This window comes from Taeniopygia guttata, chromosome 20 (assembly GCF_048771995.1).
Source record: "Taeniopygia guttata chromosome 20, bTaeGut7.mat, whole genome shotgun sequence".
NCBI classification, from domain to species: domain Eukaryota; kingdom Metazoa; phylum Chordata; class Aves; order Passeriformes; family Estrildidae; genus Taeniopygia; species Taeniopygia guttata.
In genome coordinates this window covers 14,923,154-14,938,036 of record NC_133045.1, presented here as the reverse complement: position 1 = coordinate 14,938,036, position 14,883 = coordinate 14,923,154, and the positions used below count along the sequence as shown (strand labels likewise).

At 53.2% G+C, this 14,883-nt stretch overlaps 1 protein-coding gene across 2 annotated transcripts in view; it reads right to left on the bottom strand.

The window, feature by feature from the left end:
• The window catches only part of KCNB1 (potassium voltage-gated channel subfamily B member 1), a 104,666-nt gene extending 90,218 nt beyond the window's left edge, over positions 1 to 14,448 (bottom strand). The window contains exons 1-2 of one of the 2 annotated variants that reach the window (XM_030288389.4): positions 14,301 to 14,448; positions 11,829 to 12,491 (exon numbers count right to left, since the gene is read on the bottom strand). In XM_030288389.4, the coding sequence (XP_030144249.1) occupies positions 11,829 to 12,395 (567 nt within the window). In that variant the 5' untranslated portion in view covers positions 12,396 to 12,491; positions 14,301 to 14,448. Of the gene's footprint in view, positions 1 to 11,828; positions 12,492 to 13,336; positions 13,697 to 14,300 lie in introns of those variants that run through there. The other variant, XM_030288388.4, reaches the window with a different exon arrangement.
• Between the last annotated feature and the right edge of the window lie 435 nt (positions 14,449 to 14,883).

Genomic DNA, 14,883 nt, shown 5'->3' with positions numbered 1-14,883 from the left:
AAAAATCATTTTTGTGAGTAGGAAGAAGGAGCCTTTGCCAGGCTTATTCCTCTGGCAAATGCTAAGGAAAATAACTATTCCAACAGGTTGGTGATAATATAGGCAATAAGTGATGATTAGATAGCAAAGATATGAACTGCCTAAGATATGAACTGCCTAAGGACCTGGTGGGAAAGGAAGAAAGAATAAATTTAGGAAGAGACTCAGTTCAGTCAGGATAATGGATTACTAACAGAAAGGTTCTGATTTGCTGACCATTTCCACACACAACTGCACCTCACACAACTCACAATTATCCTCTTTTACACGCACAGAGTACGTAACAGCTTGTATAAACGTCAAGACGCATTCACATATTCCTGATTTGCAGGTGAAATCACAGCAGCTGTGGGTACAGCCCCCCTGCCCTTGCACAGCCCCCTCAGACGAGACCAGGAGAGGACCAGCAGTGCCCTGCTGGGCTGCCAGGGGCACAGGGACAGCCCGAGCAGCCGTGCCTGGCGTGCCCCTCCCTGCCCCAGTGGCCAGCTCAGAGCCCTGCTGGACCCAGACCCAGCCCGGGGGGCTCTGAGCTGTGCTGGGGCATGTCCCCCCCATTGCCCAGCCTGCCAATGGCACTGAGCGAGACCCACCCACACCTTTCCACAGCAGCTTCTGCTTCCTCCTAAAACGTATTTATTACTCCTTTTGGGGCAGCATACACGAGCTGAGCCAAGACCCTGCTGTACTTAGTGCTATATAAACACAGAACAAAACGACAGACCTTCCTACAAAGAGTTTATGGATTAAATTCATTACATCTATAACTCCTGGAAGTGGCATCGCCATGCTCAAGTTATCTGGACCATGAAGCAAATTTTCCAGAAGACAGTGCAAACTAAGATGTATTTCACAGCCACTTTACAGAAGCTCTTAAGAGCATCTTTAAAAATAACTATTAAGTCAAGTGGCTTTCATTCCTGGCCATTCATTCGTAGCCAGAAACTTCATCAAATGTGTTCTTTAGCTTAATGAATGGGCAAAAATAATGCAATTGCACCTGCCCCAGCGTTCAGCAGAGAGAAAAGAGAGGCCAAAGACCCCTCTGCTGAGACCCGATGCACTTGCCTAGCACAATGAAAATCTGATATTTGAGCAGGAGTGTGCTGGAGCTCTGGCCAGGGCTGCAGATGTTAAATGAGACCATTCCCTGGGATTGCAGGAAGTCTGAAGTTACACCTATAGAATAACATTGTGTGTAAACACAGACGGAGAGAGCACAAACATGTCCATTATCAAAATGCACTCCGATACCTGATGTGCTCTGGAATGCAGCACATCTTACATTTGGGGGAAATATCTCTGCTCAGGACAGCCCAGGAGTGCCCTGTCCTGCTGAGCCACAGTCAGGAGCCTGGAGCCAGGAAGGGTGAGAGCACACACCCAGTGCTGGGTCTGTTGGGTGGATGAAGAATGCACCAGGCTCTTGGCCCTCAAAAACTCCCTTTGACAACATCTGCAGCTCAGGCCGAGGACTGAGAGGAAAGCACTGGGGTGAGCTTTGCAGCCCACCCGTGCAGGACTTCTGGAGCTTTGTGAGCAGAAGAGAAGGAGCACCATTCTGTGGGGACACCCTGGAACCTGCAACGGTCCCCTGGGTGGTCAGCTGAGGGCTGAGGAGACCCTTTGTGGGACCCCTTGAGGACCCTGCCTGCCCAGGGTGACAAACAGAGGAGCAAAGATCAGTCAATGCCATTGCTGAGGCAGCTCGAGAGAGAAGCTGCTGCCACCAGCTCTGCTGCTCTCAACAGGACACAGGATCTGCTGCCAGTCACAGCTTTCCTCTTGCCAGCAGAGAAAATTCTGCACTGGTCAAGGAAATCTCCTCTCTGCTGAGTCCAGCCTGTGTCCAATGGCCCGGGGCTCGGCGGGAGCGGCACCGATGCACTGGCAGGGAAGCTGCTGGAGCCACACCAAGTGCACCCAGGGAGTGCTGGCATCTGCTCCAGCCTGCTCTGCCTTTCCACACCAGCTGTGCTCCTGCCTGCCTCTGGGAGCTCCTCTTATTTACTGTCTCTGCTGCACTGTCATATTCCAGAGCAGATTGATAGCAAGAGTTACTGCACCAGGCAGGCATGAGGATTACTTAATTAATGTTTGTGAAGCACTTTTAGATCCTCACATGAAAGCAGCTAGGAAACGCAACATATAATTATTATGTATTATTAATAAACTTCTGGCACATTGACAGGAGGGAAGACAATGCTCCTTGGATTTTTTTTATCCTTTTATTTTCTAAAAATATTCAACTTTTATGCTGTGAAGGACAGATTTCCCAAAAATTCATGAGTAAGTAAACAGGAGTGAAAGCTCCTTATTCCACCAGGAAGGCAGGCAGCAAACGCTGCCTGAGGAAGCGAGTTCCACTCCTCGTCAGCCCAGACACTTGAGCAATCCATGGTTTTTGAGAGTAGCCAGTTATGGAGAAGTACAAGGATGTTGCAGACGTTGCTGACAGTGGAAGTGCTCAAATGCACCAATTACAAGCAGTAGAGAGTTTGTTTAATGTGTGGTCACTATGGTTGGCAAAAGCATGTGCTGCAGAAGCAATGAAGTGTGCAGAGCAAGAGATGGACATTTTCAAACAAACAGAAGAATCACAGCTGTGTGAACCAAGTTTTTCAGAGCTGAGAACATGCCAGACACAAGCCTGCTTCCCAGAAATACGAAGAAAGCCAACCTCAGACGGATTCCTGGGCAGCTCCACAGGAGGGGTCAGCTCTCATGTATTCCAGCTGCTGCTTGAACACTTAGGGCTGGCAGCCAGCTGCTCCAGGGAAAGGGGGCCCAGAGATTAGGGGTGAATTACAGCTCTGCCCCTTTCTCCATCACAGCCCTGAGAAACCTCTGCACCCTCTCCAATAAAGCAGGACAATCCCACTGCTCTGCCTGACAGGGCAGCTGGGAGGACAAACACGATGCCCTGGGATGGACAGGGACAGCCAGGGATGGACAGACACCCCAGCACTGCGGAGAAGGACAGGAGAAGAGAGACATGGTGGCACAGAAGGGGCCTCAGGGACCCAGCTGCTGCCTCTGGTGCCACTACAGGTTTCCATTCCTGTTTGTGCTACCATTGGGTGCCATGGAACCACCCAGCAAAGCTCAGCTGGCATGTGGAAAAGATTCCTTGCCATGGGAAGGGTGCTTGCTGTAGTTCCTGCCCCTACAAAAGGCTTCAAGTGGTGACACTGCAACAGACCTCCTTACTCACACCTTCAATTTATTCTCTTAAAAAAAACCCCTCATTCTGCAAAAAGATATCCACAAGGAATTTTGAATCTGAACATTTGGTAAGCATCATCATGCTTTAGAAGCATTTTGCCTATCTGTACCAATGAGAGAGCATTTCTGGTGCTTATGCTGTTTATGTACTGCAAATGAGATTTACAGCTCCATTTTGTTCAAAAATGAGCAAGAGCAAATGGACTTATATAAAATAAAACAAAACTAATCTGTGCTTTTGGCCAGAGACTCTGCACAAATCCTAGTCCAAACAGTATTGAGTAAGTTCAACTCATAATAACAGTAACTGATTATATACAGCAGAAAAAAAGAACTTTCAAATAAATTGTTCCTTCAATTTGCTTTGGCTGTTCACCAGCTTTCATTAGGGATGCAGATTTTTTATCAGATTACGCAGATACCTGATGGACATCACCAGTGCTTGGTTTTGGCTTTGCTGTTCATTTATCTTGCCCAAACACAAACCAAGAGCCCGAGTGCTGAGCTAAAGCCACCGTCCCCCCACTGCAGTGCCAGCAGCTCAGGGAAGGGGCACAAATCACCCAGAGCCCCTGGGCCAACAGTGCACATCCCTGGACCAGAATCACTGCAAACCCCATCACAACCTCACAGGAATCACAATGGACTGGGAGAGACTTGGGAATAGAGGAAGGGGGAACACACCAAAAAATACAAACCCATCTTCAAGGCCAGGCTGGAAGGAGCTCCCAGGCCACCCAAGCCATGCCCGGTCTGAGGAGACACCACTCCTGCTGAGTAGCCCCTGGGTCACTCACTGCATTTGCTGTGCTCACAGCAGAGCTGGTTGTACAGATTAGCCCTTAATTGAAAATAAACAACTTCCTTACGAAGGTTCAGTTTGGTAAAAAGGAATCCCCAAATGGACAGGCAGGTTTAATGGATGTGCATGCATATCAATGTACAGTGCAGGAGTTCTGCGTTATGCCTTATTTGATCATTTCACACCACAGGTTTTTCTGTGTGTTAGTCTGACATCTGCACTCCCTTGCTGCTCAAAACACTTCAGCAGCACCCCCTCCCTGGAGCCAGAGCTGCATGGGAACACCCCAGTGCAGACCTTCTGCTTTTGGATCCAGCAGAGGAAAACCTGCTATTTCTCTGTAAGCACTCATGCCTCAGACCTGACAAAGGTTTCCAACATTTCCCGTGCAGGCTGGGCTCATTCCAGTGGGAATGCCTCTGCTTAAACAAGTGGGCTGTTCTCTCTCCATCCCCTTGGATGAGCTGCCAGCCCCTTTCCCTCTGTAAGATCTCGGGGTGGGCAGTGCCAGGGACCAGGGGAAGCTCATCCAGACCAGGAAAAAGTCCTGGTGCCGTGGGAGACTGGACAGCCAGGACCCCCCAGCCCTGCCCAGCCTTCCTCCCTGACCTTGGGCCATGGTCACCTCCTCACCTTAAGATGGGGATAATACATATATCACAGGTTTGTCCTGGCCTTCACTAATCCATCTTTTCAAAGCACTTTGAGAGCTTTGCTTGATGAGCACAGACACTATAATACTCATCTGTTCCCAATACATTCACTGGGAGTTTTACCCTCCACAGAAGCAGGGCTGGGGCTGCTGGTGTTACTGGGGACCTAGAAAATAAATCTGCTTGGGAATCTAGTGCTTGGGGAGGGGCCATAGGCGGGCACCAAGGCACAGTGCTCGCCTCAGCCCTCTTCCAGGCTGTCCCCACAATAAAGGGTACAATTTCTCATTAGAAATCATGACAAGACCTCACCGGGGCCTGCTGGTAACCACGTTCAGCAGTGCCAGGTGTGTAGGAGACAGGAGAGGCTGAAAGAGAAGCTAGGACAGCGGGGAGAAAGCAGAGACAGGCCAGCTCAGGGGGAAGCTCACAGGGAGGTTTATGGCTGCTGTACTGAGGAACTGGGAATGCCAGAGAGAAACACGAGGCTGCTGCCCAGGGACTGAGCTCAGGGCAGGGGTGCCAAGGCAGCTTGGGCAGCGGGGTGTGGGCAGGGAGCTGCCAGCAGCTGCTCAGTGCCTGGAGCCCATCCACCCCTTGGCCCCAGAGCTCTGCCCCCAGCCCTGGGGAACCCCAGAAACCAGCCCTGCCCAGGAGGGAGTGAGCCTCCAGTGTCCAGGAGCCAAACCACACACCTCTCATCGCATCTGAGCCTCACCTGCCCCAACAGGGCAGCATGGACACAGAGCTCCTTGAGAGAGGCTTGGGTTAATGCCTCACTCCAACAGCAGCCCCATTGTGCTGCTGCTGCTGCCAGGCCTCTCCACAGAGTAAATCACAGTTCTTACAATAAACACAGTCCCCGAGTGATCAGCTGGGAACTTTCCTTGACATAAATATTTTGCCATTAGCAATGACAAATAGCAACGCTCATGTTGTAAAAGTAACATTGGGTTATTCCTCTCCATGGGGGCACTCACATCGTGAGGAATCAGAAGGAAATTGTGATTGGAGAAATGGGTAAAAGGAAGACTGCGATGGCAAGGATATTTATCCACTGTGTAAGGAGAGTCAAGAGAAGGATGGATTTTTCCACAGAGCTCTGGAGTGGCTCTGCAGGGCCAGCTCTGGCCAGGGTGGTGGCCAGCACAGGGCAGGGCCTGGCCACAGGTGCTTCCCACAGGTCCCTGCCAAAGCTACACCTGCACTTAGTGCACATTACACCACACCAGCACATCCTGGGGGCTGGGCCCAGCACCTTTCTTCTGAATCCCTTTACTACTAAACCTCTGCAGTCACAGCTGAACAAAACAGGAATTTTCCATTGTTGCAAGATTTTCTACTTTTTGACTGGTGATGTTGGCACCTCAAACTGTCTGCTCTCAAGCTGAACAGGATAGGAGAACACTGAGCAGCAAGGGGAATTAATTTCTCAGATATTTTTTCCAAAGGTAAAAATGAGAGCTGGTGCTTTAAAAATAGCATCAACTATACTTCTATAGCACTGGTCCTCCAAGGAATTCAGCCCAAGCATGTAAGCTTGTCACTTCCTCCAGAGGCAGGCAGGCTCTCACGGATGTGGATGCTCAGGCAGGACCACAGGCTCACTCCAGGCTCCCCTAGCAGGGAGTTTGAGAAGTTAAAAACCCAGCAGCGTGCCAACATACACGTGTGCATGCACACTGGTACTCCACAGACTGGATGGCAAGTGCATCAAACAAAACACAGGGCCCAGCAATTAACTTTCCTTTGATAGAATTCTCTGGAGACCACAGAGCTGCAGGCTTGGATGGGAAACAGCTGGACCCAAGGCATCCTCAGTAAGGAGTGCCAGGATCAGCCTGCCTGGATCCACGGGCTGAAAGAGCAGCTCTGGGGAGAGCAGCCCCTCGGGCAGGTGAGGTTCCACCTGAGAGCTCGGAACAAGCTCACTGCTGGCAGATGCATCCCCTGCAGGAGGCACGCCAGGACTCCCAGCAAGTCCCTCAGAGCCAGGAAAGAGCCACAGGACACAGCTGCCAAGCTGGCAGATTTGCTGGGGCGTGCCTGGGGTTTCTCCCCCGCTGGGAATTTGGGGAGGCTGTGATGGAGAGCAGTTCTGGGAACTGCAGCACAGCAATACACTGCGGGCAGGCCCACTGGTGAGACAGATACAGAGGACATTGCAGGGAACTAAACACAGGAATTAGGGCTCCCCTGATGAAAGGTAAGTCCACTGGAAGGACAAGACCCAGAAGGCAGCTGCAGGATGAAAAGAGATTGATCCAGAACAGAAATCACTGGTGTGTCCAGAGGACAGGGCTGTGCTAGAAGCCCAGCACTAAGCTACAGACCAAAGTGGCAAATCCCTGAACCCAGGGGACAGGCTTTGGAATGAGGCTCTGCTTTTGAGGCTCTCTGAAGATATGAGTTCATTTTGGACGAAGGGAAAAAGTTTCCTATATATAGCAAAAAAGCCAAGGCAGTAGCTGCATTACGCTAAAAAAAGTTACAGATGGAGGCAAAATATGGGCAACCTGCCTTTAATAGTCAAAGTCAGCATCTGCCCTGTGATGGGACCCTTGGAGACAGACAGGGCACGGCTGAGATGTGACCCCTGCGATTCGGGAGAGGGGTTTCCTCTGCCAAATGCTAAATTCAGGCAGGTTTAGAGATGAATGAAAACTGCACACCATAAGGGAGGGCCAGGAATAGAAAGCCCATGTGGGGGAAGAACGCTCTAGATGTAGCAAATGCATCTCCAAGAGGCTTTTATCATTCTTATTTTGTCACTACTATCAACAATAATAAGAGAAGAGCTTACAGAGCATCCTCCCCAGTCCCCGAGCAATGCATCCAGAGATTAGCAGCAGAGAGCAGTGGGCAGCAGAGAAAAGCTGTTCGAGGAATGTAGAGGCATGCATAATGAGATTACCGAATTGGAGTTGCATGTTTTCAGGGATAAATGTGATATTATTGCACTGGCAAAGGCATAGCAGGAGCAGGGGAAAGGATAAGAAATAGCCTGTCAGAAGGGGGAGATCACTGCAGCTGAGCTCCCAACAGGACAGGGACAAGTGGGAAGTGCAGGCAGCGAGGAGGAAAGGAAGTGCACATCCTACTTGACATGCAGATATGCAGAGAAGCTTTTTGCAAAGTGGGTGATGTCATCGTGTTTTTCTCAGCCTTCAGGACAGCAAGAGAAAAATAGATGAAACCAGCACATGCAGAGGAGTCTGTAAGACGAGCAGACTTCCCCCCCACACCCCATGCAACACTAATTGCTCAAATATTGATCGGGGAAATCATTTGTAAGGACTATAGGAGGAAAAGAAAGACTTTCCTCTTAAGAAGCAAAAAGGGCAATATTCTTGCAGAGCTGCTGGAAAGGTCCAGGTGATCGGAGAATTTCCAGAACCGTAGACGTTCATCTAAGATGTTGAGCTGGTCTAATTTGTTTATACTGGAGAGCTCAAGAAACTGCAGTCTATTTTTAAAGGACAGCACATGAAGTCCAGCTGGAATTACAGCTAGGCTGGCTCTCCCAGGGGCCAGGCAGGTGAGGGACCCGTGGGTCATAACCAGCCTTGGTTAGTGGAAAGCAGCAGCAGCTTCAGAAGGGACTTTGGCCAGCCAGGACTGGTAGCTGGGCTGAGGGTGACAGGAACCAGCTGCCCAAGCTTAGCCTTGGCAAGGGAAGGAGCAATTAGGATTAAAAGCCCAAACCAGAATGCTGGAGCTGTGCTAACCACTACTGCCCTGGCATGGACACTACGCCCGAGGAAAAGCAGCAGCTCTGCCTGGCTTCTGGAGAGCTGCTTTTCTTTCCTGATGAAAGGAAAACTGCCATGCAGCAAAGTGTAAGAGCTACTCCAGAAAACATCTGCACCTCGTCAGCTTCTAGAGTAAACCATGACAGAAGTGGGCACCAGAGTCCTCTGTGGTTAAAAATGGATGTTGTGAGCACACCAAAGTACATGAAGAATACTATTTAGAAAACAAAACCAAGACTCAACCACCGAACTATTGAGCTAGACTGGGAGAATGATAAAAATAAGCATGAACATGCAAAAACAGTGATTGCAGGAAGAGGAGAAAGCATCCACAAAACCTGCAGTGAAAGTTTCTCAGGGCTATGCAGGCAAATATCCACAGGAAATGGGAGAATCAGAGCCTTTAAAATATATGCTAAGGTTAGGAGGAGACAAATGCAGATTTTTATTTAATAACTGCCTGATACTTTTTTCATTTGACAGCAGCCAAGTCCCTGGAGTGCTGCACTCTGTGCACAGGGGTTTCCCTCTGGGCAGTGAGTGCAGGGCAGCACAGAGCACCCCAGCCCAAGGCTCACAGCAAAGCCTCACACATAAATAAGACCCTGCTTGCCACAGTGGTTGGTTTAAAAGCCAGAGAGAGTAACCAGAAGATACAGGTAAATCTCCAGGGGATAAGAAAGCAACAAAAATGAAGGTCTGGGGGATTCTTCTTCTCTTATTTGAGTGGTGTTTTACACCCTGGCGTATGCCACATATTGTCCCATTTAAATAAATAATTAAAAAAACCCCATAGAAAACAAAACCAACAAAAAGCACCCAAGAATAAAAAAAAAAACCTGCAAACCCAAATCCCTGAAAACCAAGCAAATAAAAACCAACTCTGTTTAACAGGTCCCAGTATAACCCAGGAGTAAGCTGGTATGGAGGGGTGAGGTGCTGTGCAGAAAATGTTAAAGTACAGCCAAGACCCTGGTTTGGGCTGGGGGGAGAACCTGCACCTGTACCCGTTTTCTGGGCTTCTTAGAGACAACATAAAGGTATCTTGTATCTGTTGCATGGAAAACCCTTTGCACTCAGTGGAACAAGTCTGAAGAACAAAAATAAACAAGAGTAGCTGAGGTTTCCCTCAGCGGTTTTAGGACCTCGCGTGACATTAAAGCTCACAGCAGTTCACTTTGTTCCCTTTCCACAGGAACAGTCTGAGCTCCCAGACCGGGCAGAGCAGAGGGAGTCTGGCTGTAGGAGAGGGGACAGAAGCTCCGGAGGCCCGTGGCCTCTGCACGAGCGCTGCAGAGCTGCAGCTGGGGAAGGATGGCCAGGGCTGCCAGCCAGGGGCTCAGCCTGGCACACACCCTGCAAGGGGGCCCGGGCACGGCCGGACAGGGCAGAGCAGGCCAGGCGGCCAAGTCCCTCTCCCCGTGTCCTTCCAAGTCCCTCTGCCCGTGTCCTTCCAAGTCCCTCTGCCCGTGTCCTTCCAAGTCCCTCTGCCCGTGTCCTTCCACCAGAAGCTGAAGGGCGAGTCCAACCTATTGAATGCGGATTGAATTCTCGGGAAGGTGATCAAAGCTAAGGGCATTCTCTGGCACGAGGGAAAGGCAATCCACCAGCAGGGAGCAAATCGGATAAAGAATAGGCTTAGCAGAACTGCTGTCCCTGCCTGCTAAGCTAATTGTTCATCAGGCCTGCTTGCCCTGCTAACACATGAGATGAGTGGGAACCTGTGTTTGGGAACTGCTGGAATAGTTGAGGATTTGAGAGCACGCAGCATCACTTTCATTGCAGTAATGAAGGCGCAGAATGGCAGCTTTAAATGCTAAGGGTAATGATGCATTACCATTCCCTCTCAATTAATCCAGAGCCTGCAATGCCGGGTGCACTTACTCCGAGAATTTTCTCAGAAAATGAAGCTAGAGTATTTCATTTATAAATCACAAAAGACACTTATTTGGCAAGAATGACCCTTGCTCATATACAATAAATCATGAACATCAACAGTCTCTAATGGATTTTGAGTCAGTGCCACAGACAGCAAAGCCTGGGGCCTGTGTTTCAGGATTCCAGGACTGTGCCAAAGGAGCCTTATAAATTATTAATGTGTTCATCACGGTGTCATCTGTGCCACTGGAGAGATAGAGGCACTCCGGGGCTCTGCTTGACATTTAAAAAGTGATAACGAGCTCAGCAGGCAGACCATGCCTCCCCTTCCCGTGCTGGGCTGAGCCAATCCATACCTCACGAAATCCCTTCCCCAAAGTTTCATACATGCTCTTGGTTCATGACGTGCAGCATTTTGGGAAGAGAAAAAAAGAGGTAAAGGAGTCTGTTTTCACAAGTAGCCCATCCAAGCCAGACTTCCAAGGGATGGAGCCGAGGTCTGCGTTTGCAGATGTTTGCACAGAGGGAGGTGCATTACAGAGGTAGCCAGAGCTTCTTCTGCCTTCTCTGCCATACAGTGAGGATGTGGGTACACAGAAAATTCAAGTTTTGGTCCCTACTGCTCAGTCTCTCATGCTTTTCAGTTATTCATCCCACAGTTTTCAACCTCTCCCCCTTCACTTTTGTCCCCATGGTTACTGAATCACTGTGTTCACAGAGATTTTCCTCACTAAAGAAAATGTGACTAACATGAGGCAGCTAAATTATCCGAGCCAACTCTGACATTGGTTTCTCCCAACATGGATCTTATCTTCAAAATGCCTTCAAGTAGATTTGCCCACTGGAACCAACTTCAGAGTAAGCAGCACTTCAGCTATTGACAGAGCTGCGTCACTCGCACAGGGAAGACTTAAAGGCTGGAATCAGGTAAAGGAGGAAATTCAAACACCAGCTTTAGCAGACACACAGCCTAGGAGTGCATGATACAAATAACTAAGAGACATATTTCACTACAAAAAAAATTAAATTAAGCCTTGGAATGGAAGGCATTATTTCCTCACTGCACCTGGGTCTAGGAGCTCAAGCAGAAGTCGCTTTTTGAAAGCCAGTTTGGTTAAGCAGCAGAAGTCTCACACGTTTTAGGCCCAAAGAAATCTCTATTACAAACTGCACCAACACAGGCCAGTGGGTGACAAGTCTAAAATGTCCAGCCACAGCAGTCTTTGGGCACTGGCTCAGAGGAGCTTCTCCCACACTGGGCAGCCCAGGCTGCCCCAGGGACACAAACCAGATCCCTTCCAAGCTACCAAAAAAACCACCAAAAAACCACTGAAATTCATTTGTGTATGAGAGGCCTTCCTCTCCTTCACTCGCAGCATCCATCCAGCCACAAGCGCCCAGACACTAAATCAAGGGCAGCACCTCAGGTAAGCTTCACCAGTCACGAGCCAGCAGACAACAGAGACATGGAACGCTTACCTTGGCCGCTACCGAGGAGTTGGGCTTCTCCAGGAGGTCCCAGAGCTTTTTCCTTTTCTCAGCACAGCAAGTGTTATCGAATTCCTCCCCTTCCCTTTCCCTCAGGGTCTCTGCTTCTCTCTTCAGCTCCTCGTTCATCTGCTCTTTCTTCTGGTGGTAGCGGGCCTGGCAGCAGGACTCCAGGTAGATCTCGTCCACCCCCCAGTAGTCCAGCTCCTGGCTGAAGGACAAGGCGCACATCTCCTCCATCATGTGCAGCTTGCCAGTGCGATAGAAGTTCAAGATAGAGGTGAATGCCCCGGGATGCCTGTCGAAGAAGTACTCGTTCTCCTCCAGGTTGTAGTCATCACAGATCTCCATGAGGGAGTCGTGCGTGTTGCAGTCTCTGAGCTTACCCAGCCTGGTCCGCGGCAACCTGTCCAAGGTGCGCCAGAGAACCTCGTGGGCCAGCCCCCCCACGTTGAGCTTGACCCTCCGGGAGCAGGCCTTGCTCCTGACGATCTCGGTGGGGTCCGGAGGCAGAGAGGTAGTAGAGCGAGATCCATGCTTATTCATGCCCAGCGGCATCGCTGGTCCCGCTGGGGCTGGACGCGGCTCGGTGCGGCGCGGGGCAGGGCGCGGGGCCGGCGCTGCTCACCTCTCCTTCCCCTCCATGCCCCGGAGCTGCAAGAGAGGCCGGCGTGGGTCCCCGCCCGCCGGCGGGGGGGCGGTGGCGCTGTCCGCCCGCCGGTGCTGAACCGCGCCCGCCGGTGCTGAACCGCGCCCGGCCCCGCTCCGCTCCGGCCCGCGCCACGTGCGGCCGCCGCTGCCGCCGAGCTCCCCCGGGCGGCGGCCGCGGCTCCCCCGCCCGGGAGGGCTGCGGAGCTGGGCCCGGCCCCGAGAGCCCCTCCGGGTGCCGGGCTGCCCCGAGCACCGCTCGGCGATGCGCCCCGAGAGGCGCCGGGCCGCCGGCCGGGGATGCGCCGGTCCCGGGCCCCCGGCCCCGCCGGACCCCGCGTGTCCCCCCGACCCAGCCCCAGCGGCCCAAGGGGCGCCCCCCGCCCTGCCCGGCCCTGTGGGCTGCGGGGAGATGCGCAGGCTTTTAGTAACTCCAGCCTTAGAGATTTCCCGGGGAAAGAGCCGGGGCAGGGAAAAAGGAGGATTTGCAGCCACTCTAACGACGCGCATTCCCTCTCTGGGCTGCCCAGGGACGCCCCCCAAGCCCCCCGCAGCGGCCTCTGCATACCCGGGAAAGCAACGAAAACGGAAATCAGAAAAAAACCCCGAGCCTGTCTTAGGGAACCCGCTGGGTCCTGACAGCCCCGAGCACTGTTGCTTACACAAGATGGCACGAAGAGAAACCCCGGCGCAGACAGGAGCGGCTCCCCCGAGCACAGCCGCACAGCGCGGGGCTCGGCCCCGGCCCCGCCGCCCCGGGTCCCCCCAGCCCCAAAGCGGAGCCCCGCCGCTGCCCCCGGCCGCCGCGCACGGGGAGAGGCTCCGTGGCCCGGGCCGAGCGCAGCCCTCACCTTCCTCCTGCTGCGGGCTCCCGGCGAGGCGGTGCGGGGTGCGCGGGGCCGAGGGCGGCTACATCCTGCGGCGGGGCGGGCGGCAGGGGCGGCCCCGCTCGCATCCCCCCGCGGGCAGCCTCGGGGCGGAGGGATGGCGGCGGCGCTCCCGGCTGTCCGCGGAGCCCAGGGGGAGGGGAAGGGAAGCGAGGTAAACCGGCTCCTCCGGCAGGAAGCTTTCCGAGGCCTTCCCTCTGCTGCGGCTCCTCGCTCCTACCCACAGCCGGCGCCGGAGCCGCGTCTGCGCCCGCCCCCCGGCAGGCACGAAGCGAAGCTCCGGCGCTCCCCGCCGCGGAGATGGATCAACAAGTGCAGCCCGGGCTCCGGCGCGGCCGTCCCGTGCGGGGCCGAGGGGTCGGGGCCGGGGCCGGGCAGCTCCACCGTGAGCCGGAGCCCGGCATAGCAGCGCGGGGCCGCCCCGCTCCGCCGGCCCGTTCCCCGCTCCGCCGCCCCGTTCCCCGCTCCTCCGCCCCGTTCCCCGCTCCGGCAGCTCCCCCTGCCCCGCTCCGCTGGCCCCTGCCGCGCTCCGGCAGCTCCCCGTGCCCCGCTCCGCCGCCCCGTTCCCCGCTCCGCCGGCCCGTGCCCCGCTCCGCCGCCCCGTGTCCCGCTCCGCCGGCCCGTGCCCCGCTCCGCCGGCCCCGTGCCCCGCTCCGGCAGCTCCCGGAGCCGCAGCACAGCCGGAGCCGCAGCGCCGGGCAGCCCGGCAGGGCCGAGCCGAGCCGGGAGCGGCGGAGCTCACGGAGGGTGCTCATCCCCCCGGTGTGAGGGCGAAACGGGCCCTCGCCCCCACCCCGGCTGCCCCTCGGCGGGGGAACGAGCCCGCAACGCTGCTTGCCGATATTTGCAGAGACAGATAGGAGGAATAGCAGTGGAGCTCTGCTGCCGATTAGGGCTACAAACGTAACGTAAAGCAGCATTTACTAACCTGAAAACACAGCAGAAAAAGAGAAAACGTCGACGTTCCAGGCAAAAACACGGCAACCAAAGCGTTCCTCTGCCAGGCTGTCCCTCTTGCCTCCTTCCTTCACTCCCACCAGGGAAAATGGCCCTAAGCAGCAGCCTGGAGCTCTATTACCACCAAATATTATCATCACTTAATATGTTCACCTGTTTGGACTGGTGTACCTGGGGTACACAGCTGTGGCCTTGTCTTGCCTTGATTGCTTGTGGCTCCTGGACTCTAGTGACATTCCTGAAATTGGAGCCAGCTGTCTGAATTTATGTGATTAATTAGGAAAAATGACCCCCAGTGCTGCTTCCCCCCATTTTCTATGCTTCTCCTGCCCATGCCTGGCTCCTGATGCCCAGTGTTCCCAATGTCAGTGCTAGGCTATTATATCTGGTGTTTGAATGCCTACATCTTCCTGAAAGGTTGCCTTCTGAAATCCCTAACAGTGCTTTTGCCCAGTACTTCACACAACTGTATATCACATGTACATGTAGGAATTTCTTACAAGGACTTGGTCACTACCCTCCTTTTGGAGAAGAGGAAATAAAGATATAGAAAA